This window comes from Azolla caroliniana, unplaced genomic scaffold (assembly GCF_043228905.1).
Source record: "Azolla caroliniana isolate FFs.n. ecotype wild unplaced genomic scaffold, voAzoCaro1.0.p SCAF_7, whole genome shotgun sequence".
Classification (NCBI taxonomy): Eukaryota; Viridiplantae; Streptophyta; class Polypodiopsida; order Salviniales; family Salviniaceae; genus Azolla; species Azolla caroliniana.
Genome location: NW_028230442.1, coordinates 5332145 through 5356082, shown reverse-complemented (window position 1 = coordinate 5356082; position 23938 = coordinate 5332145). Strand labels below are relative to the sequence as shown.

General features: G+C 38.7%; 1 protein-coding gene across 1 annotated transcript; it reads left to right on the top strand.

The window, feature by feature from the left end:
• Window positions 1–13127: 13127 nt before the first annotated feature.
• Window positions 13128–20393, top strand: LOC147861669 (CDPK-related kinase 1-like). Its single transcript, XM_087322998.1, has 11 exons — window positions 13128–14322; window positions 15476–15606; window positions 15734–15775; window positions 15872–15980; window positions 16089–16167; window positions 17150–17446; window positions 17733–17839; window positions 17999–18106; window positions 18395–18457; window positions 19067–19234; window positions 19763–20393. Exons 1-11 carry the CDS (start codon window positions 13738–13740, stop codon window positions 19910–19912), a joined length of 1839 nt encoding a protein of 612 aa, XP_087179124.1. The 5' UTR covers window positions 13128–13737; the 3' UTR covers window positions 19913–20393.
• The last annotated feature ends 3545 nt before the right edge of the window (window positions 20394–23938 follow it).

The window sequence follows — 23938 nt, the reverse complement described above, 5'->3', positions numbered from 1 at the left end:
ACGTCGACTCCGGCGCATCAAACCACATGACGTTGTCGCGTTGCTATGCGCGTGCGTGGAGAAGGGCGGGACCACGGGGGTCTTGGACTAAGGAGTAGAGGAGAAGGAATCGGACACGGAATGGAAGCTTTGCTCAAGAAGAAGAAGAATGAACAAGAGACTAGATCGAACAAGAGGAAGATGGAGACAAGATGAACAACAGGATGTATTAAAACGAAATGAACGATTACAAAATGGTGGCCGCATAGGCCGCACCAAACGACTACTCAAATCCCTAACCCTAACCCTAACACTCGACCTATGTGGTATACCTCGCACACTCAAAATAGGCAACCCCACAATGGTGCCTTCCCTCTCATTTTATAGCACAAGGAGGGAAGACCGTTTACAAAAACGAGACTAAAATATCCCCTTTCATTCAAAGGGGATATTTGCCTTGATTTGGGGAGGGTGAGATTGATGGCCCCTTAACTCCCACCTCCTCACAAACAACTAGGTACCTATGTACCACATAGTACCTCTCTCTCTCTCGCGCGTGGATGTGCGCACAAGACCACATCGCCTTTATACCTTAGGGATCTTACGGGGCATTTCTAACACCATACCCTTTTCCCCTATTATTATTACAAATACATTATGTACGTGTGCAACGTTGCACATCGCTCTTTGGCTCTCGTTGCTCGGGTTTCCGCTCGTGGACGAAAATCTTCATGACAACGCGCCACAAGGAGTGGTTCTCATACCTTGAGAAACCGATGCAACCGAGAGTAGTCACAACCGGAGACGACACTCCGCATCTGATCGCGAATGTCAGTGAAGTTCCCTTAAGCCATGTCGGGCAAAAAGGGAAACTTATGAACATGTTACACGTCCCAACAATCACGAAGAATCTGGTGTCGGTTAATCAGATCGTCGACCAGGGGATGCAAGTCCAGTTCACGCATCTTGGGTGCTTCATTGAGGAAGAAGGCCAAGTTATTGCGCAAGGGCCTAGAGACAAGAGGATGTTTATCCTCGACTCTAGTGACGGTGGTATCACAATGTTCGCGAAAGGACAAAAAGTCGAGTCAGATATCGACTTATGGCACAAGCGGATAGGCCACGTTAACTATCAACGGCTTCAGGACCTGCAATCGAAACAGGTGGTGTTCGGATTGCCCAAATTTAGTGGCCAGAAGGCACAAATTTGTGAAGCCTGCCAGCTAGGGAAGCAACACCAACTTCCTTTCCCCAACGAGCGTAACCGAAGTCAGAACAAGCTCGACTTGATACATTCCGATGTATGGGGGCCGGCACAGAACATTAGTCCTGGCGGGAGTCGATATTTCATCTCCTTCATCGACGACTATACGCGGCACACGTGGATCTACCTCATTGAGAAGAAGAGTGAAGTCTTCAACTATTTCCGAGACCTCAAAAGTTTCATTGAAAGGGAAACAGGAAGAAAGATCAAGTGCATGCGGTCGAATGATGGAAAAGAGTACTTTTCCGGTCAATTCAATGGCTATCTGCAACATATGGGAATTTGGTGCGAATTCAGTTGTAGATACACGCCAGAGCAAAACAGCGTGGCCAAGAGGAAGAACCGGTCAATTGTAGAAGTGGCACGGGCAATGCTGGAGGAGAAGAGCTTGCCCAAGTTCTATTGGGCCGAGGCAGTATGAACCGCGGTATACATCCAGAATAGGATCGGAGAAAAAGTGTCGGTGCATGAGCTATACTTCGAACGAAGCCGAATCTGCGACACTTAAGAGTTTTCGATAGCATTGCGTATGTGCATATACCGAAGGAGAAGCAAACGAAGCTGGACGCGAAAGCCGAGAAGTGTATCTTGGTCGGCTATTCGGATGAGCAGAAGGGTTATAAGTGTTATAACCCTCGCACCAAACAAGTGCACGTGAACCGCGACGTTGTGTTTAACGAGTCTGTGTCCTAGTACTTGCCTTCGACTCCAGAGTTCACCTCTAATCCGAGTTCTGATAATGAGGTCAGCGAGGCCGAGATGCCTTCGAATGAGCTTGAAATTGGGACCCGCGAAGAGAGTCCAATTTCGTTTCGGTTAAGCGGACTGGATGGACGACTGAGTCGGTTCGACCAGTCCGATGAAGAGTCGGCGAGTAGTGGAGACTCGGCAGTGCATTCCCCGCGCAGGAAGCCAAGGAGACGGCTTACATGCAAGGAAAAAGGGAAGAACAAGGTGTCGGATTACGGCACGGATAGGAACGAGTCGGATTGACGCGAGTCCGACTCCGAGGGAAGTGATGACGGGTCTTCGAGAGCGAAGTCTGCGTCGGCTAAGAAAGCCTCAACATCGGCTAATGAACAATTACATCAATCTACCCGCCAGAAGAACCTTGTTGTGCGGTTCGGATACAACGAGTACATGGCGCATCACTATGCGTACATGACCCGTGTAGCGGAAGTGCGTGAGCGAGAGAGCTACGCAGAAGTGGCGAAGGACGCAAATTGGCGTGCCACAATGGAGGAAGAGATGTGCGCATTAGCAGAGAATGAAACCTGGGACCTGGTTGACACACCGAAAGGTGTGAAGCTGATCGGATGTAGGTGGGTGTACAAGGTCAAGTACAACACTGACGGCTCCGTCAACCGATACAAGGCCCGGTTAGTAGCTAAAGGCTACACACAGAAACACGGCATCAACTATGATGAGACGTTTGCGCCAGTCGCAAAGATGAAAATCGTCCGTGTTTTGCTCGCAATAGCTGCGGCAAAGGGGTGGCACTTACATCAAATGGATGTAAAGAATTCATTCCTGCAAGGTGAGCTTGAGGAACAAGTGTACATGGTATAGCCCCCCGGATTTCACTCCGAAACGAACACTTCGGCGGTGTGCCGATTGAAGAAGTCCCTTTACGAACTAAAGCAAGCCCCGCGTGCCTGGAACGCGAAGATCACGCAACGATTGCGTCGGATGGTCTTTGCGACGTCAAAATCGGACTCCTCACTGTTCATCCGGAAAGGTCAACTCGGGCCGATTAGTATTTTACTTTATGTCGATGACTTGGTCATCACCGGTGCCGACCTTGGTGAAATTGACCGTGTAAAGCTCCAGCTCGTGGCATCATTTGACATGAAGGACCTGGGGGACCTTCATTACTTCCTTAGGATCGAAGTGATCCGCACCCCCGAAGGCATACTGATCAGCCAACGGCATTACGTGTTGAGTATGCTCTTCAAATTCGGGATGGCCGACTGTAAGTCTGTCTCAACTCCTCTGGATAGAACCGTCAAGCTTCGCCCCGATTCCGGAAAGGTATGTGACCCGACGAGGTTTCGATAGATAGTCGGAAGCCTTATATACTTGACCATCACCCGACCAGATCTCAGCTACCCGGTCGGGGTGATTAGTTAGTTCATGGCGCGACCGATCGAGGAGCACCTTCAGGGTGCACAACGCATACTCCGGTATGTCAATGGCACTAAGGACCGAGGGCTACTATATCGGACCGATACTACCGCACAGTTGGTCGATTACACCAATGTTGATTGGGTCGGAAACGCCGCCAATCACCGATCCACGTCCGGTTTCACGTTCTCTCTTGGGAGTGCCGCGATCGCGTGGAGTAGCAAGAAGCAGCCGACAGTTGCGTTGTCGAGCACCAAAGCCGAGTATAGAGGAGCGGTTGTCGCGACATGCGAAGCCATATGGTTGAAGTGGATACTTAAGGATCTGTGGTATCCGATCCAACGACAATCTACTGCGACAACCTCAGCAGCATCCAGCTAGCAAAGAACCCTGTCTTCCACGCCCGAACTAAGCACATTGAGGTGCACTACCATTTCATCCATGAGCATGTCCTCTCCGGTGAAGTCGAACTTCAGTATGTTCCGACGGATCGGCAGAACGCCGACATCTTCACCAAGCCTCTTGGTCTGGACAAGTTGCGGCAATTCTCGGGTGCGCTTGGGTTGCGTCACCTTGACGTGCCGAACTTGAGGGGGCGAGACGTCCCGGATGAGCAAGGAAGGGAGCAGGAAAGGAGCGGAAAAGACCGTGATGCCGAGTCGGATGACGAATTTGATTTCGGATCCGCAGAAGAGTCTGAAAGCGGACATAAGGGGAGCAGCCGGAAGAAAGAGCCAAAGCCAGCCAAGCATGGGGGAGATGAAGCCATCAAGGGCGAGAAGACTGAAGACGAGTTGGAGACAGCCAACTCGGACGAGAGCGAAAACCGATCGGAGGAAGCCGAGTCGGTTCGGATGTTTGATTCAGATACGCTGAATCAGCCAAGGGCCAAGAGGAAGAGAAGGTAGTAGAAGAGGTGCCAACACCACAACAGCAAGGAAGTTGAGAAGGGCCATGTAAGTAGACAAGCCGACCGGAAGGGTCGAGGCGCGCGGAATCGAACGAGTCGAGGAGCGCGAGTGAGGCGTGAAGCCAGAAGGAACCGGAGCGTAGATCCGGCGGAGCAGGTGGAACCTCAAGTTGAGCTTGAGGGGGAGTGTTGAGAGACAAGCTCAACATTCGTGCGTAATACGGTGTGTAACCCAATGTGTAGATTGGGTGCGTAAATCAGTATGCATAACATGGCCGTATCGGTGTGTAAACCAGAAGGCCGTTAGAAAGATATTCCTCGTAAGGAATAATTTTGGGAGTAAGTGTGGAGGCTCATTTATGAACGGTCAAGTACTGTTAGTACTTGTGTCAGCCCTATTGTCACTAATTCAGAAGAGAGAGAGAGAGAGAGAGAGATATCTAGCTTGCTTACAATGGGGACTTGAAGACTTAAGATTCAAAGAGCTAAAAAATAAATAAGAGTTACAGATTATACAAAGTCGAAAAAGATTATGTGCAGAAGCAATAGAAAACCGAACACAGAAAATACGCAGGTTTAATGGAGAGCTTGAATATACACAGTACGCGGGAGAGACAGAGAGAGAGAGAGAGAAAACACACAGAAAACTCAATTCAAAATAATACTCAATCTGTACATACACAGTGCTCAACAAGCACCTTTTATACAAGCCCTGACAATAGGGCTGACACAAGTACTGACAGTACTTGACCGCTCATAAATGAGCCGCCACACTTACTCCCAAAATTATTCCTTATGAGGAATATCTTTCTAACGGCCTTCTGGTTTACGCACCAATACGGCCTATTGTCAACCCTACTTAGCCAAACCCTAATCACTCCTCATTTTGTATGTTTGTCTCGATTTCTCTGCTTAATTGAGGTGTGGCTAATACTTCCACATGTAATCACTTAATAAGCCTTTACACAAAGCACTAGTTAACCTCTTGATTAGAGTTGTCTTGGTGTGGATAAGTGGGTGCTCACTAGGTTAGGGCAAGGGAGGTTAGCCCACAGGAGTACTTGACAACCACTCTCCCCCAACTCTCCATCAATAAGATATACGATGGTTCAAATCCCTCGGCTAACAATATCAATGTAGAAACAGATGTCCACTAATACAAGATGTGCACTCAATGCAAACACCTTGAGCCAATGGAATAATGTACTAAATTACGCCATGTATCAAACCTTCTCTTCTTCAATAAATGTGAGTTCAATGCCTTAGGGGTGAGGGTTTTTTCCTCAGACATTACATCTCCCAAAACCTCTCCCTTCGTTTTCTCAAAATAGGTTATTGACTTCTTTGTAAGACCCTTAAAGCTATTTGAAGTGGAGGTTGGCTAAGTGGAATATTGTAATGTCCAATATTGAGAAGATGTCAATTATTCATGAACATCATAGTTTGTGCATGACCATCCAACTATTGGGTTTGTGGTGTGCTTCTTGGCACTCGTAAGCAAGTGTCATATGCACATCACTTGTCAACTATTGGGGATGCTTCCTTGCATTTTCATAACATACATCAAGTTCATCTCTTGTTTATAAATGAGTAGTTGATTGTGATTAGCAATGTCTGCTTCCTTCTTTTAGTAGCACTCTATATTATCACTGAGAAATTTGTGAACTTATCACTGAGAAATTTGTGAACTAAAAATGCGCAAAAAATATTATTGCATAATGTTGTGCTTTAATGCACTTAGAGAATATTTGGAAGTTGTGGAATGGGAGACAATCATGCAATGATTGTCACAAGAGACCGTTTGCAGAAGAAGAATTCAATTACAACAAGTTGGTTGAAGATTGTGTGGTTACATTATATTCAATATTTTCATAATCCCCAAAATATCACCACAAATGAAAATTTGGATACACTATGAGGCAACTCTAGGAACAAAACCAAATATCTAAAGTTCTTTCCAAAACGAAGTATTGGAAAATGGCTAGAGAGGTGTTGCCTTACCCCTTCTAGAAAATGCTTACTTTTGTAAAACCCAAAGTAAATAAGGCCATCAGAATGATCTCTCCTTCAATGAAAAAGCAATGTGTCTAATTCTTGTTACACTCTTTCTAGGAACTCACTTACATTGAGGTCGTGTGAATAACATTTCCACACTTCATTCTTTCTTGATTATTTGTGATTAAATACACGAGAACAATTTTACCATTGGGAATGGGTATTTGCTATTTACTTCATAAAGGGAGGTTGTGTCACTATGGACATGAACAACACTAAGTGTGATAACCTTTGGGAGTGTCACAATATTTCAATCATGAAACATCCATGGAAACATAAATTGTATGTCCATATGCACCAACATTTGTGTAACTTTCGCATGTACAATTTATTATAACCATTGTCAATTTCCCAACTCAAAGTTTGAATTAGTGTGGGTTTTCAACCTAAATCACCAATAACATTTGGATTGGATAAGAAAAAAAATCTCTAATTTTTATCATTGTAATGCATTGGATATTGCATAACACAGTATATAATGTGCCCAAAATGAACATAAAAAGTAGGTCGATGAGAACTATTTGATGAAGGTGAAAACATTTTATCTCAGAGTTCCTACGTATTTTTAAAGTCTCAAGACTAAGCTAGTAAATTGTCATCACGATATTGTGGTCCATCATCCATTCTTAAAACAAGTTAGATCTACCTTTGAGTAGTATGGTTTGTCCTATTTTTCCTATTAGTCATTTGAAGAACATTCCACAAGGTTCACAATTGTTATCCGCAAACTCTCTTAGCCAAATTGTCCCAAATGACATTGATATGTTTTGAGATTCATTAGTTACACTACAACACAAACCCTAAAATATTTTAGATTCATGTCAGAAACAAACTGATGTAATGTTTGTTGTAAGCATTTAGTCATGTCGTAGAATTTTGGCAAATTGTATTGCTTGGGCATGGTCATACTTCATAGAAGTTGTTTCATGTTTATTTTACAACAAAAAAATAGTCATGGGGAAACACTTTTAGGATTGCGGCATTCCCAACATGACAATCAGGTTTGTATATCTACATGTGTAAAAAGCTAGGGAATGGGGGGATGAATGTATATTGGATTATTGGGTCCAGTTATGAAGTCATCATAAATGGATTTCTAAAATGATTAAGAATTTACTCTGAAATCTTCAAAATAGCTTCAATATCTTACATCTTCAATGCATTTCTTTAAATGTTTGGCCAATTCAATAGCATAAATATAAATAAGTCATAAAATCCATTCACCTTTGTACATGGGTTGCTTTCACATGTTTATGTATGCATAGTTATTAAGACAAAAGGGATCCATGTATGAAAGAATATATAAATAAGGGATTGATCATAGACTGAAGATGTGATACATGTACATTCAGATAATATGTCCATATCTATCTTCTTAACATGGACACGTTTGCTACGAATCAGAGAAATCATTCCATTCGTGTGTTGGTTAAAACACGCATTAAAGTCAAAGTTTGACTTTATAACACCTCTCTAACTCATCAATGCCTCTTTTGCTCAACCTCCCATCAATTCCCAATAAATGATTGGTCTACACAACACAAAGCTAAGACCTCATATTTTTAGGCTACTTTTGTCTAAACCATGCAAAGATAAGCTACAACTTCAATTGCATATTTTCCTTTACTCATATAGTATATATATCATGTTAATACAAGTTAAAATTCTAAATATCGAGATCAATAATGATACTAAATAAGTTTTTCCAACTTTGTATCATATTGTCAGTAAGTCTTGAAAGGAAGTTTGCATTGTAAGGAAAAATGGAAGAGGGCAATGGAGGAGTTTTTTACTCAAGGAAAGAACATGAATTTACAATCGTAGAAGGTTGAATTCAACAATAAGCAAAAAATAAATCAAATAAAGAGGCTTTAAAAACAAAACATAAAAAGCACATTAATATTCATTTACTCTCCGCATGGAAATACCATTATTAGATTCGTGTTGTCTTCAACTAATCATGTTATGCTTCCAAACTTTACTTCATGCGAATAGGCTTCCTAATATAAAATTATAACAATTCACATGTAAAGGTAATCCACATGATTTCCTAGAAATGACTCTTATAATAGGTGTTCTCTTTGCAATCTTCTTGACTTTTGGAACCAAAAGAAGGGGGCATGTTTGTCACTTAGTGCCACAACACATCTGACAGATATGTCTCGCATGACACTTGCACCAAATGCAATGTCTTTGATGTTATGATAATGGTGCTTCTTTTTCACGTTGTCTACTATTGAAACATCTTGTGTGTGTGTGTGTGTGTGTGTGTGTGTGTGTGTGAGAGAGAGAGAGAGAGAGAGAGAGAGAGAGAGAAATGAAGCTCAAATCATAAGATTGTTCATGGAAGGGCAAATACAACATACATTGAAACCCTATTCTCTAGTGTCATAATTAAATCTAGTGAGATTTGAACTCCGAGGCGTAGGTTAGTAAAGTTGATAGCTTATAACTAGGGTACAGTCCCAACGATAGAAAGAAAAACATAAATAGCAATAGTTTACTATTTGCCCTCAGTTATCAAATATGACCCTCGCCCCAAAATGAAACATTTTCACATAGAAGATTATTGATGTCTCTCAATGCTTAAGAATTTTAGTAATGAATTTTGTAATTGACAAAGCATGTCGTGGTAGAGAGAAATGGGAGTAGAGAGATGAAAATATGAGGAAAGCTAACTTGAATGTGATTGAAGATGGAGCATTGTAATAAAGTTTGATACTCAAACACTCTGTGTATATAATGAGACGATGGGAAATCTGTGGAATGAGGAATATTGATACAAGAATTCAGTGAATTTCAATAGGTTTTTTTAAAACATCGATACATGAGAGTATTCTAAATATTCTTCAAAATCCACATTGGGGCTTGATAGTTGGATTTCCTCCCACTTGTTCCGTGGGACAAACCTTCATTGGACACTACATCCTCCAATACGGAAAGGTTTGGTATCCATTTATATTGCTAAGTAAACAAGTATTGTCCATTTATAGAAGGTGTATTAATAGTTTAGAGGGAACTTGTGAGTGTTATGTTCATGCATAACTTTCATATCTACGTTATCACGACTATTGACATTAGTTTAGGTGTTAATAACACGACCTTTGTCTAATATGTGCTACGAAACTAAGAAGTGTATAGAACAAGACTATTAGAATATCAAATGACCAAAATAATTGTGTAAACAACTATGATGTAGTAGGTTTCTTCTCTTGACTAAACTTATAATTTGCATTAGTAGACTCGTTGTCATTCATTTCTCATATCACACCCGTAGTTACCGAATAACCATGCATAACACTAGTTGTTAAAGAGTTGCCAAAATGCCAACAACACCAACATGTAAAAATGATGCATAAGGATGTGCTCAACTTGGAAAATGAACATGAAGTTGAACGTACCACAAATGCCTAGGGAAGGAGAAGATTGAGTGAAATGACCACAATCCACACCAATGGTATGTGACCAAGTGAATGGAAACTTCACAAAGGTAGACAATAACATGATCCCCAAGGTTGGGATATAGATATATGTGAGAATAGTTCAAAGTCTCAATATCCTTGAGGAAATTCTTTAGGAATGGTGGCTAACAAAGAGCCAGCACTAAGAGAGAATCTATTTAATGGGTATTGGAGGAGGATTCCGCCATTGACCACCACAAATTTACTACACAAACTTCTATTGACATGTGGACAACTAGAATTCAATTACCAACTCTAATCACGAAATGACAAATTAACAACAAGAATTTTATGGTAAATCTTTTGACCCTATTTCGTAGACCTTGGAAATTTCTATTATTCGCATAAAGATGCACAACATTTGAATCTCACTAGGCACTAGCTTTCATCAAATATAACATCCCTAGCATTCTAACTTAAAATGGAAATGTTGGACATGGGAATGGCCACCTTGGGGAATGTGTGGAACCATGCCTCACACAGCCATATTTTTGTGAAGGGGATGGACTTCATTTGTGCATTGGCATTTGAAAGCCCACCAATTTGGCAACTGGGTGAAATGGATCCATAGTTATATGTTGTCTAAGAATGAACATATCCACATTCATGGTGGAACGTCATGGAATGACAACCTCAAAAACTCTAGCTCGTTTCCACACCAAGTGTTATTCGTCCTAGGAATGGAACATGCGGCGCCCATTACCTAATAACTTGAGGCTCAACCAAACCTCCCAAATTTAGATGAGTCATCATCGAATGGTGAGTGAGAACTTGTCATCAGATAGGTAGATTATTGACATCAAGGGGATATCAAATACAATATGGGGAGACAATTGGAACAGATATGGTGGGGGGGTGGATGATATTTTGTCTTCCTCTCTCCACAGAAAGGGCTTAGGCAAATGTGGCTCATGTATTTTCTTAAGGTCACTTATATGCTTGAGTATAGGGTGGGGTTGGTGTGTTTGACTTAAAATATATGTGAGATTTGACATTCATGGATTCATTAAATATATGTGGGTTACAAGTAATGTAGACTAGTTTGGCAATTGATGTCTCTCTCTTACAAGCAATGGTTCTTTATCCCTTCAAAATGTCATTGTGTAAGTTATGACATTGTGAAGTCCATTGAGTGTGACGATTTTTACGTTTAAATGAAAGAGCATCATGCTTTGTATAATTTCGTAATATTACAATATAGTATAGCTACAAAAATATATACATATTGTGGTATGCACACCACAATATAGATAGGTTTTTATTTATTTATAAATATCCTCAAAAGACTACATACGATCTATGGGACATGGTCAAGCAAGGCAATGATCAAACTTGGGTTCTCTCAAAGTTTTGACCATGATGCCATGGTATAACCAAGGCAACAATTACAAAGAGAGAATGTGATATTTATACATCTATGAGAGATAGCGAGGTTTTATTATCATCCTCAAACATCAAACATGTCACAAGCAACCAAAGTGGAACCTATTCACATTGGGTGAATGAGAGAGAGAGAGAGCGAGAGGGCTTGTTTACGTTCGTTCATTTGAGGCTTATTTCACTTGTGAGATTTATATACGAGTTTTTACAAAGGTCCTTGAAGAATTCTTACTAATCAACCAAGTTCCCTTTCCATTATCGAGCCATTTTGAAATATGAGTGAAGATGAGAACATTGTACAAATTTAGTCGACAATCTATATGATTTGGTCATTTTGTAAACATTGTCATTTGACAAGTCAAGAACCTTAGTCAAGGACATGGAGATTGAGAGCATAGTTCTCTCCAAGACTGGTCCAAACAACATATTGACGAGAGTTAAAAATAGAGTTGGGCAAGGGGGGAGGGGAAGAAAACTTGTCCAGTTATGGTTTAAGAGATGAGATCACGCCGACAATAAAGCCATGCACGCAAACCCTCGAGAATGGACTCCACTTGTCCATTCACAGATGAAGGGCCACATGATGTGGGTGTTGACCTTTTGCATGGTCACCCCAAATTGTCGAATCACTTTGTCCATCCATGGATGGAAGGCCACCAAGTGTGGTGGTTCAACTTGTTGCCTAGTCACTACATGAGGCAGGTGTTTGAAAGAGCACCATGCGCCAAAAAATGAAGTGAAGCCTCCCATATCCGAACCAAAAGGGGAGGGGAAATTCGGCTTTAGAGCGTCTGTCCACAAGGACACTGATATATGGGAGTCGAGGCCAACACGTCATGGAGTTCGAAAAAGGCTATACATAATTAGGATGCCCGAAGAGTGGGGGCCATGGATGAGAGGGAAACGATTCCAATGTGACAACACATTCGGTGTGGAAGAGAGGTGATGACAGGCACACAAAGAGGCCGGAGGTGAAGAGGAAGGACAAGCGGGGTCTCAAAACTCAGGGCGAGTGAGAGGAGGAGGAGGAGGCGAAGTGGTACATATACACATAAATACATATATACATATATACACATACATATATACACATACATATATACACATACACATACACATACACATACATACATATATACATATATACATATATACATATATACACTTACACATACACATACACATACACATACACATACACATACACATACACATACACATACACATACACATACACATACACATACACATATATACACTTACACATACACATACACATACACATACACATACACATACACATACACATACACATACACATACACATACACATACACATACACATACACATACACATACACATACACATACACATACACATACACATACACATACACATATATACATACACATAGACATAGACATAGACATACACATATATACATACACATAGACATATACATACACATACACATAGACATAGACATAGACATAGACATATACACATACACATATACATAGACATATACATATACATATACATATACATATACATATACATATACATATACATATACATATACATATACATATACATATACATATACATATACATATAACATATACATATACATATACATATACATATACTGTATACATATATATATGTATGGCTTCAGAAATTGGAGGTTGACCAGAGAGCCACTACCTTCAATAGTAAATGTAGACAAAGAAGAAAGAGGGTTCCTCCTCCTCCTCCTCTTCCTCCTCCTGCTTTCTGGGGTAGCCTAGTCACGCAAGTTTCACCATTAAACACAGAGACACAGAGAGAAACAGAGAGAGAGAAACAGAGAGACTCAATTCCTTTCTTCTCCTTCTGCTTCCATTTTTCTTTCTGTGCCTTTTTGTTTTTCTTTCTCCTCCTTTTGAAGCAGGAGGAAGCAGAAGAGCCCATAACCTCCCCCTCCCCCATTCTCTCTCTCTCTCTCTCTCTCTCTCTCAACAGTCCGGATCCATCGCGCCATATTGTTGATGGGTTCTGCCCTGAAAAACGCACCTTTTGCCTTAATGGGCCTTTAGAATCCTCCCCCCTCTCAAAAACCTTGTTGGGCTCTCAGAAACCCTAACAGTGGACCTAAGAAACCGTATCAGGAACCCTAATTGGGCTCCCAGAATTCTTAATTAGGTCATCAGGAACCCTAGAAAAGCTTGTTGGGTTCTGGGGACCTTACAATTTTGTGTCCTCAGAAGCTCACGAAAGCATTGTTGGGTCCTCAGGAACCCCCATTAGGTGCGCAGGAGCCCTAGAAAACCTTCCAGGGCCGACCTCACATACGCTTATTAAGTCCTCGGAAACCCTAATTGACTTCTTAGAAACGCTAAAAAACCATATTGGGTCCTCAGAAACCATAAAAGACGTTGTTAGGTCTTCAGAAACCCTAACGATGCAACCATAAATTACCCTTATCGCCATCCTTCCCTCACAATTCCACACAACAAAGAAATACATATCTGTTTTTATGACAGATACACAAACGCAGGGCTGGATCTCTCTCTGAGATGCAATGGGTATCTGCTACGGGAAGAACCTATCATCAGTTCAGGAGGAGCAAAACAGGCTAGAACAACCCTCTGGTGGATACACTAACCCCATTCCTAATCCTAATTTAGAAACAGAATACACACAATCGTCAGCAGCAAATTCAAATTCAAGAGGAGCAGGGGGGGGCTCATCATTGCCACCCAAGTCTCCATGGAGGGCACTCATTCCATCTTCTCCATCCACTTGGACATCGCCATTCCGGTCGCCATTCCGAGCTTCGACAACCTCTCCGTTTTGCTCAACTTCCTCTTCGGCTGTTGCTTCTCCCGCCGTTAAGAGGCCATTTCCCCCCCCATCCCCAGCTAAGCACATCCAAGCCGCCCTCGCCAAGCGGTTTAGTCGGCCTAAAAGTGATTCTATCCCCGAAGGTCAAGAAATCGATAAGCCCTTAGATAAGAGCTTTGGTTACTACAAGAGGTTTGATGCGAAGTACGAGCTTGGAGATGAGATTGGAAGAGGTCATTTTGGCCACACATGCCGGGCTAAAATTAAGAAGGGCGAGTACAAAGGTCTCTCTGTTGCTGTCAAGGTTATCTCCAAAGCAAAGGTCAGTCCCTCCCTCACTCTCATTAGTCTTATTTTTAATAATTGGAATCTCAGAACTTAACCCGAATCGAGCATTTTGGGCATTGATGTTCCATCACAATAAAAGATTTGGGGTTTCAAAACACAAAGATAGAAGATTCTTCTCATAAACCTCTTATTGTCATTGGAATCTCAAAATCTCAACAAACCTTAATTGAAAGGAACAAGACTTCTGAGCTTCGATTTTCCATCACAGTGGAAAAGATTGGGGATTTCAAATTTCCCATTCAAGCGCAAAAAATGCTTATGATAAACCTCTTTTGTCATTGGAATCTTAAAGTAATCCTGTTTGCAAGAAACAAGACTAATGGGCATTGGTTTTTTATGATAATGGATTTTTTTGGTGCAAAGCTTCAATAGGCAAAGACATTCCTTGTTATATAAGCTTGATATTATCACCACTTGGATATAAGCTTCAGGACATTGTTTTTGCATCATAATTAAAAATTGAGAGTGGGGCCTCAAGATGGGCAGAGAAGATACTTTTCATTGAAATACCGATTGTTAAAAACCTGTTGTTGAAACCTTCAGATTATTGGCTTTTGAATAGTCTTTTCTAGAGTTCCTGTTTCATAAGAGGAGAATCACAGAATGAATTTCTTTCTATGAATGTCCCTTTCAGAATGATTGCCCTTTGAAGACATAGGTAGTGTCCCGATATTTCACAATCAATATCGTTTGACCTCTTGCCTCAAACAAGCGGAGTTTAAACTTATGAATGACATGTAATTTAGTAGCTTGAATTGTGGGTGTGTTTAGATAATTAAGATATGATAACCGATATCATGTCTGATCATCTGCATAACTTCTTATATTATCCCATGCATTGAATGATCACACTTCTAGTTATAGATAGTGTTCCTTTGCAGGCTTGCTGATATTGCAAATAAATGCATTTCAAAAATGTTTTCTGATTTCCTCAAATGACGGGAATGCACACTGACCTGTAATTGAGTAGCTTGAGTTGGGATATGTCAAGATAATTAAGATATGATAACCATATGCATGGCTTAATCTAATTCTATATAAATTGATTGGTGCAATTCATGAAGCATTTCAGGTCCATCAATTTAGCAAAAAATGCTGTCTGTAAGAGATTTTGCTGATTGTTTCAGATGACCACTGCAATATCAATCGAGGATGTCAAACGAGAGGTCAAAATATTGAAGGCATTATCTGGGCATCCTAATCTCGTGAAGTTCTATGATGCTTGTGAGGATAACACAAATGTGTACATAGTCATGGAGTAAGCCCTCTGTAAACAATGCCCTCTGAAAAGAATATTATTACATCTGATGATTTCAAGACTTATTAAGCATCTCAAGACTTTTTAAAGTTGAGAACATCATCTGTTTCTTTTTCCTTTGTTGCAGGTTATGTGAAGGTGGTGAGCTATTAGATCGTATATTATCAAGGTACGAGAGGATGGTCCATTAGGAAAGTTTCACTTCACATTTCTCTTTATTGTGTGTGCCTTATTGACTGCACACTTTTTATCTTCATTTTGTCAGGGGTGGAAAATATTCTGAAGAAGATGCAAAACTGGTAACAGTGCAAATTCTTAGCATTGTGTCATTTTGTCACCTTCAAGGCGTAGTGCATCGTGATCTAAAGCCTGAGGTATATTCTAAAATGGGAAATTTCACAATTTAGACCAATGCAAATTTCAACACGAAGCCTTGAATTAAGATGTGGTTAATCTATGTGTATGTATGATGCTACCAACAGAATTTTCTATTCTCCACACAAGACGAAGATTCACAACTTAAGGCAATTGATTTTGGGCTATCTGATTTCGTAAGACCAGGTGAATGTGAATTTTATTTTGCATGTTTTTATGTCTCATGAGAATCTTCTTGTGAAATGTTAATTTTCTCTTGGAGTGCTTGGTATTTTTTTCTCTGCTTATAAAGATAATGCAAAGAAGACCCAACTCTAAGGGTAGCCCTTTTATTAGATACAAAGCTTGTAATAGCTGTTGACCAGATGATCGAAAAAAAGAAGACTATATAAACTTGGCCTCTTCAAAAGGATCTTGTAGCACCTAGTTGACAATATTTATATCACCCATTTCTTCATAAGGCGAGGTGAATTGTGCATTTGTTTGGCAATGATTCTGTAAGATACTGAAAAATTAAGCATTCGAGCCTCTTTAAAATATGGCATGTATTCCTGTTACTTGCAAAGAGAATGCGAAGAAGATTAAAAAACAAATGGATCCTAAGGCAACCCCTTTTAAGTTTTGTCTATTATAAAAAGCTTGAAAAAACCACTAGCAGTTAGATTGAATATGCGGTGAAAGTGAAGATGCTTCTTCACTTAGAATCCTAGGACTCAAAGACCTCTGCATCAATATTGGATGAGCTGCTCATTATATGCCACTGAGGAATTCTCTTATTAGGCACCTGTTTATGATAGGATGGAAATGAAATGAAATGTTATATGAACATCTTGAGAAGATCAAAATGACACCGCAACATCAAGAAAGCTACACCCCTTTGAGATCGGACACTCTTTGCACTCTATAGGTACTAACTTGCTATAGAGGATATTAATGCCATCCTGGCTAGAAAGGCCCATGAATATATTAATGTCATTCTAGCTTGAGAGAACCCATGAGGTACGTTTTGAAGTGATTTACCTTGTGTCTTCTGCCACCCACACTCGCTCTTCTTTTGTACATCTGGATGACTCACCTCCCCATTGATTAGTGGTGAGATATTTGTCTCCCCCCAATGTGGTGGAGTTGTTTGGTTATGCTAATAAATAAATTACTCTCTTTGTGACAGATGAGAGGCTCAATGATATAGTTGGAAGTGCATATTATGTTGCGCCGGAGGTTCTTCATCGATCATATAGTATGGAAGCAGATGTGTGGAGTGTTGGTGTGATAACATACATTCTACTCTGTGGTAGCCGGCCATTTTGGGCACGGACAGAATCAGGCATTTTCAAGTCGGTGCTTAAAACTGCTCCCAATTTTGATGAGGAACCATGGCCTTCTATTTCAGCAGAAGCCAAGGACTTTGTGAAGCGCCTTTTGAATAAAGATCGCCATAAAAGATTGACTGCTGCCCAAGCATTGGGTACATTGTCTTTCTTTATGAACCCTATTATTGGTTTGCATTTTTGTCCTGAAGCTGATATTGTTCAAATGTTGACAAAACACCAAAATATCCCCAAACTTGCTGGACATATTTATCCAGATATGCTTAGTGAACTTTGTAATTGAGAGCTGTTTTTTGGTCATTTTTTGAAAAGTTACTGATATTTTGGTAAAATATTCCAATTTGGGGAGAGGTATTTATATATTTTTTTTCCTTCACGTTTTTCTAGAGCTTAATGTGTTTGCATTCTCCTTGATATTATCAGCTCATCCATGGATACGAGGGCAGCGAAACATTCCACTTGATATCATGATGTACAAACTAGTCAAGTTCTACCTCAGGTCCACTTTATTGAGGAGGGCAGCATTGAAGGTAAATAGAAGTTTCAAAATATCAGTTAAAATTAATCTTAATGTTGGTTCATCCATTCATTTAGTATTTTTTTCGTTTGTAATTTCATGTTGGCTCATTTGTGAGGATTGATATTTCATTTTAACTTGTTTGATGTTCTTCTTTTTTAACAAGCATCAGGCACTGGCAAAGACTTTATCGGAAGATGATCTATTCTATTTACGAGCTCAATTCAAACACTTAAAACCAAACAGAAATGGTCAAATAACGTTGGAAAACTTCAAATCTGTGAGTGAAAATGAAACTTCAAAGCCAAAAATGTGATGCGAACAAATTGATGAAGGAACCTTTAGAAAACCCAGAAGACAGATTGATGGAGGAATAAACAATAATCTATCTAATTAAATTATTGACTTGGCTATAATAAAAATATTATGTATTCTTTGTAGAAACAAATGAAAACAGATTTGAATTCAGAATGACGACTCTTACAATTATAATATTGCAAGAACCCATGAATTTTTGTTGCAGCAAACTACATCTAATAAATCTTGTGTTGTTATTTCCTTATAATAGGCATTAACCAACCTTGAGACTGATGCTCTGAAAGAATCCCGGATGTTTGATATGATTGCAGTGGTATGTATTTTGTGTGAATTTTATATGGATCTTTTGATTAGAAAACAAAAAACAATGTGGATTTTCTCTACTATTCTGCTTATTTCATATTGATCTATTTGTAAAAATGTATCAGAATTTCACCAAATCATCAAGATTGAACTATGTCATATGGATCTATTGACAAAAACATGTGGATGGATTATTTTAACAACGTCACAATTTGGGTCTAAAAGTTGAGAAAAAAATGTGGAAAATTTCTTCAACAATGTTAAGATTGGATCTATAAGTTGATAAAACATGTGGATTTCCCAACAATGTCTCAATTGTGTCTATTGATAATGACATATAGAAATGTTCTTTGACAATGCTACTGTGAATCAATATATTGATAAAAAAACGCATGTGGAATTTTTCTTTGAGGCTGTTGACTTAAATTAATAATTGGTTAAGCAAAACATGCGGATTTTTGACGGTGTTACTCTTGGATCTAATCATAAAAACTTGTAGAATATTTTCTTCAACAATTTTAATATGCCATTATAAAGTAATAAAATGTGGACATTTGTTTTTGATGATGTTAAATATTGGTTTATAAAAAAATATATGAAAACCTTCAAATCATTACAGATGGATGCACGCCCATTCAAGATGGATTTTGAAGAGTTCTGTGCCGCCGCAATGAATATTGCTCAATTGGAGGGGCCAGAAAATAGTTGGGAGAGACAGGCGCAGGCTGCATATCAGATCTTTGATCAAGAAGACAATCGGGTTGTGATTGTTGAAGACCTCGCGAAAGTAAGTCATAACTAAAGCAGGGGGAGCTCCAATCCATTGTTTATGTTTATTTTTGTTTGGAAAAAATTTCCATATATACCCCTATATATGTATTTCCATTTTTCATGACATCACTTCTTTTTTAAATATGACCAGAATACCTGCCCTACCCCTCTGTTTTTATGTTTTAAATGATCAAATCACCCGTCCATTTTGAGACCACCAGCTAGGAACAAGAGACATTTTGGTAATTTTGGAAAACTGAGAGGGTATCCTAAAAAAGACCAGAAGTTAAAATTATTAGAGGATAATTTGTGTTTGTTACTCTTTGTTTTCTTTCTTGGTGCAAGAACGGATTTGAGCCGCCTGATCTGTGGCCTCCTAATAGGAGAGCAGCCTAGCCGATCTATAGTTTTTTTTTTTTGTCAATAATATATGAGTTGATTTTTCTGCTTTTGTTAAGAATTGTGTTTTTTTGTTTTTATGTGCTTTCTTAGAAGAGCTTTGTTTTTTTGTTTTGCTAAGATTGGATACATTTTCTCGATGCAGGAGCTGGGCATCCCACCTACTGTTCCAACACATGTTGTTCTACATGATTGGATTAGACATAATGATGGGAAGTTAAGCTTAGCGGGGTTTACTTATCTCATACGGGGAATGCCACCCAGAAATGGTCCAAAAGCCCGTAACGTGAAGTAGCCCTTTGTGTGTGTGTTTTTCTGTTTTTCTATCAATTTGAAAGGTATACATATATGAAGTCTTTTGGTTATTCAACATTGGGCAAAATCAAATTGCTTTTTTTCTTCCTTTATCTTTTGAAGACCTTTGGCACACAAAATGCATTAAATTGTAGAAAAAGACCCATCCCGAAGTCTAGTGTAGAATTATGGTAAAACCTCTGTCTATCTTTTTTACGAGATAGGTGGGCTCGAACACTCATTAAAAAGGAAGGAAGAAAGCATATCATAATGATAAAAAAAAGAGGGTTCTACATGACATCATTTGATGTTACTTTGAAACATATGGGTGGCATTTTCATTTCTTCGATTAATTTTTGTGCTTGTAGACCATAACAATTCATTCCATTGGGGCATTTTCCCATGGGTAACTACAGATGGGTATCAATAATGTAAATCTTCTTTACCATAGTAAAACATGTACATAACTAATGTTTGCTTGATTCAAGTTCAAAGGTTTTCTTTTTCCATCTTGTCTAAGAGCTTGTCTAGAAGTGCTTGTGAGTTCTAGTAATATAATATTGTCAAAGTGTTTAAAGGATCTCTATAACTTTCCACTCCTTATTTACATGCCGAAAACATGACATTGGTTTGAGTATTAAACATACAGAAAATGTTATTGAACCTCATCTTGCTGTAGAAAATTTCATTGTATTTAATTGGAGTGATAATTAGATTCTAGGAAGATACCCGAGTTGAGACAAAACAAAAGATCTCAAACAAGTTCTTTAACAAAATTATTGAAACTCAAGAATAAATGTGTTAAAAGTTTCGGGCTGTGTCAAAAGTTACCTACCAATTTCCCAGGAAGTTGGTAGATTGGTATGTGTTGATCTTATTCTTGGATTCTCTTTATAATGCAATAGTACCTTACATGTGATTCTCATGCTCATATCTTCCTATAAGTTTGTTCACAAACATTGTGGTTTTGGCTTTGTGCATGTTCTTTGTAGCTCATCCTTGTTTAAAGACAAAGTTGCCCATGCCACATTCATTAAGATGGTGTATATATTCTTTGTGTTTTTTGAATTTGGATTTGAGTCATGTAACTATTTCCTTCTCGTCGATCGAATTCTATGATAGATGCATCATATGATATTTAATGCTATATACAAAACAATCATATATGCCAATGACCAAGTCCATGAGTAGATTTTAGTGGAGTTCTCTCATTACGAGTGTTTATATTCCTCTTACTCCAGATCTAAATTTTCTTATTAGTGTTCAATGTACTCTATTTCGGAGGTTTGTATAATACATGGATGCCTCATTGAATGGAGGTGGAAATTTTTGCAATTAGCTATAATGATCCACAAAATTCTACCATAGGGACACTTCGGGGATGATTGGTATCTTGTGGGCGACGAGGGATTTGAACCTCAAACATTGTGGTTCGTAGCCACATTTCTTATAACTTCTTGTGTTTCGATATATCCATATCGACCTAAGATAAGACAGTTTGTTGCCAAAAATCTTCTCTTGACAAGAATGTTTGAATGCATTATGATGCCACCTAAAAAGAATTATTTTTAATTTATAGTTTGCCTATGGGCAATCTCATTAAGTTGTTAGAATGACAACCTTATCAAGCCATGTGCGAAAAATATTTAAATTTACACTTGTTAAAATTACAATATATGGTTAATGAATAAACACAGTCTCACACATGAGTTTCTATCGATGGGCATATAATTGACAATACATATGTAGAAAGGCTTATACACTTTTATATCCTTGTATGGAGCATTGAAGTTAGGTTCTCTCCTACATAATAAGTTCCATCTCTATCCAACGAATTTGTATTCATTGATAATGTTATGTTCTGTAACAACAACTAGGGGGTTGAATTGCAAGAGCATTTCTTTCCTTGGGAAATGCTAAAACGAACATGATAGGTGTTCCCTTCAGCCTACTATCTTGTTCTACAATTGTAAGACAAAAATGTTAACATGTGCTTAGTAGATCACATGTATCATCATTTCACGAACTGTGCTAGTTTCTTTCAAAGTTTTACTTGATATACAAACTTTAAATGCGAGTTTTATGCAATAAAATCATTCGCTCCAATCTTATCTAGTGGGTGAAGAAGTAACCTTGCTAATACATTAATTGGAAATCCCATGAACCAATATGAATAGCATGGAATTTAATGTCCCATTAAATGTGTGTCAAAACGGTCTCAATGTTTTCTTAAAAGGAAATCATGACGAAGATATATTAGTTACAATGAAGAAGTTGTGAACATGAATATGATATCTTAGAGCAAGTGCATTGCAAGATATGTTCTTCAACCCATGACTATCAAATCTCGAACCACATTCATTGCCATATATGTTTGCAAACTGACCTTTTTATTTTTTATGACTCAAATAAGTAAATGTTTTCATTATAGTTCTTTGATTTTTTTGTTATATCCCCATACACTCCCCACGTTTCCTTTTTTCTACATGTCGTCAGTTGGACCCCTCTCTAGAAGAATTAAATTATGTAATCTACTTTATCAGCCTATATTCTCAATTGAGTAGGGCCAATTTGGAGGAAATAAAGGGAAACTTAGATGTGTTCAATTGTAAAAGTCAATCGCACCCATTAGTTTGCGATATTCTAAACCAAAGTGGTATGCATGATCATTATGTCGAAAAACTAAATATACATCTCAAGGGCTGTAGATAATGACTTGCAAATTCTTCCTAATCAAACATATAATGAAATTTTAATATTCCCTTGATATATCGATTTCCGTTATCAAGTATTTGGTTTAGCCTCTATTGTCTCAGACTCTCATGACACGTATTCACATCCAAGAATAATTGTTCATATGGAATGTGCATGTTCCCGATAACATACCCACACCCTAGTCTTTCATATCTAAATCAAATTTTTCGTTTGCCCAGGATTCGTAGGTTTCTTTTTTGGGTTTCTCAATCTATGTTTATCTATATGTAAGTAATGAAGGGGAAAGGGAGTAAAAAAATATTGATATATGTATTAGAAACTTTTAACAATATGCTTGCTTATTTTCATAATCACCAGATGTGTTTTTGTCTAGTAACCTTGTGAAAGTTTAAGTTAATAAAACACGGACATGGAATATACTCTTGACTAATCTAAGACACGATAAGGGGATGATCTCCAAGTGAAAATGAATATATTGAAAACTAGCAATTGCATGCTCAATTTCTTGGGGTCGCCTTTTCTTTAACATTTGTTAAAAAGGAACCAAGAGAGAAATTTGAATTCCATCCACAAGCTTCTATAGTTAATTGCTTATAAAGCAACAATTTTATAATAGCTCGCCAATTCGAGCTTGAAATATAATGGTTGATACTTTTTAAAGCACAAAATGTATATGATGTGTTCTTTTCTGTTATAGGTTTCTATATGGATCACACAATCTGCTTTACCATGTATTTTGCCATTTTCACCGCATTAAGTTGTGGAAAGTTACATCAGAAAGTCGACTTTTAGGAAGAAACCATATGGCATGCATGATCTCTGACTAAGACATTTTATAAGACTATGAAACAAGGAGAAATGTGAATGAAGGAAGATTATATATATGAAGGCAAAGTCCAAACTAAACTTTGTAAAGAATATTTTAGGAGCACAAAATCATGTGCAATTGCACCAGACTTATTAAACTAACAATCTAAAAGTTCCCAAAATATAGTGCATAAAGTTTGCCATTACACTATCGTTCATTTAGTTTTAAAGTACATAGTTGTAAGGAAATATTTCCAAGATCAAATTGAGGTTTCTCTTACGTGATTCCCATCATGTCTTTGTTCATATTGTCTTGTATGTTGTTGTGAGACTTCTATTAGAGGTTCAATGATCAAGTAAATTGCAGTAAGAAACAACTTCATAAGCCAATATTTAATCATCCAATTAGCTAGGACATAACCATTAAAATACCATAGTTGTGTATGAGCAAGATGAACTATGTTTTGACTCAACCAAGTCAATCCCTCAATGTGTGTACAACTCA

What these genes read in the sequence shown, in the direction of transcription:
- LOC147861669 (XM_087322998.1), top strand. Translation starts at nt 13,738, where the DNA reads ATGGGTATCTGCTACGGGAAGAACCTATCATCAGTTCAGGAGGAGCAA. An exon ending in AATGTGTACATAGTCATGGA is followed by an intron (nt 15,607 to 15,733) that starts GTAAGCCCTCTG and finishes CCTTTGTTGCAG; the next exon opens with GTTATGTGAAGGTGGTGAGC. An exon ending in TTGTTGAAGACCTCGCGAAA is followed by an intron (nt 19,235 to 19,762) that starts GTAAGTCATAAC and finishes TTCTCGATGCAG; the next exon opens with GAGCTGGGCATCCCACCTAC.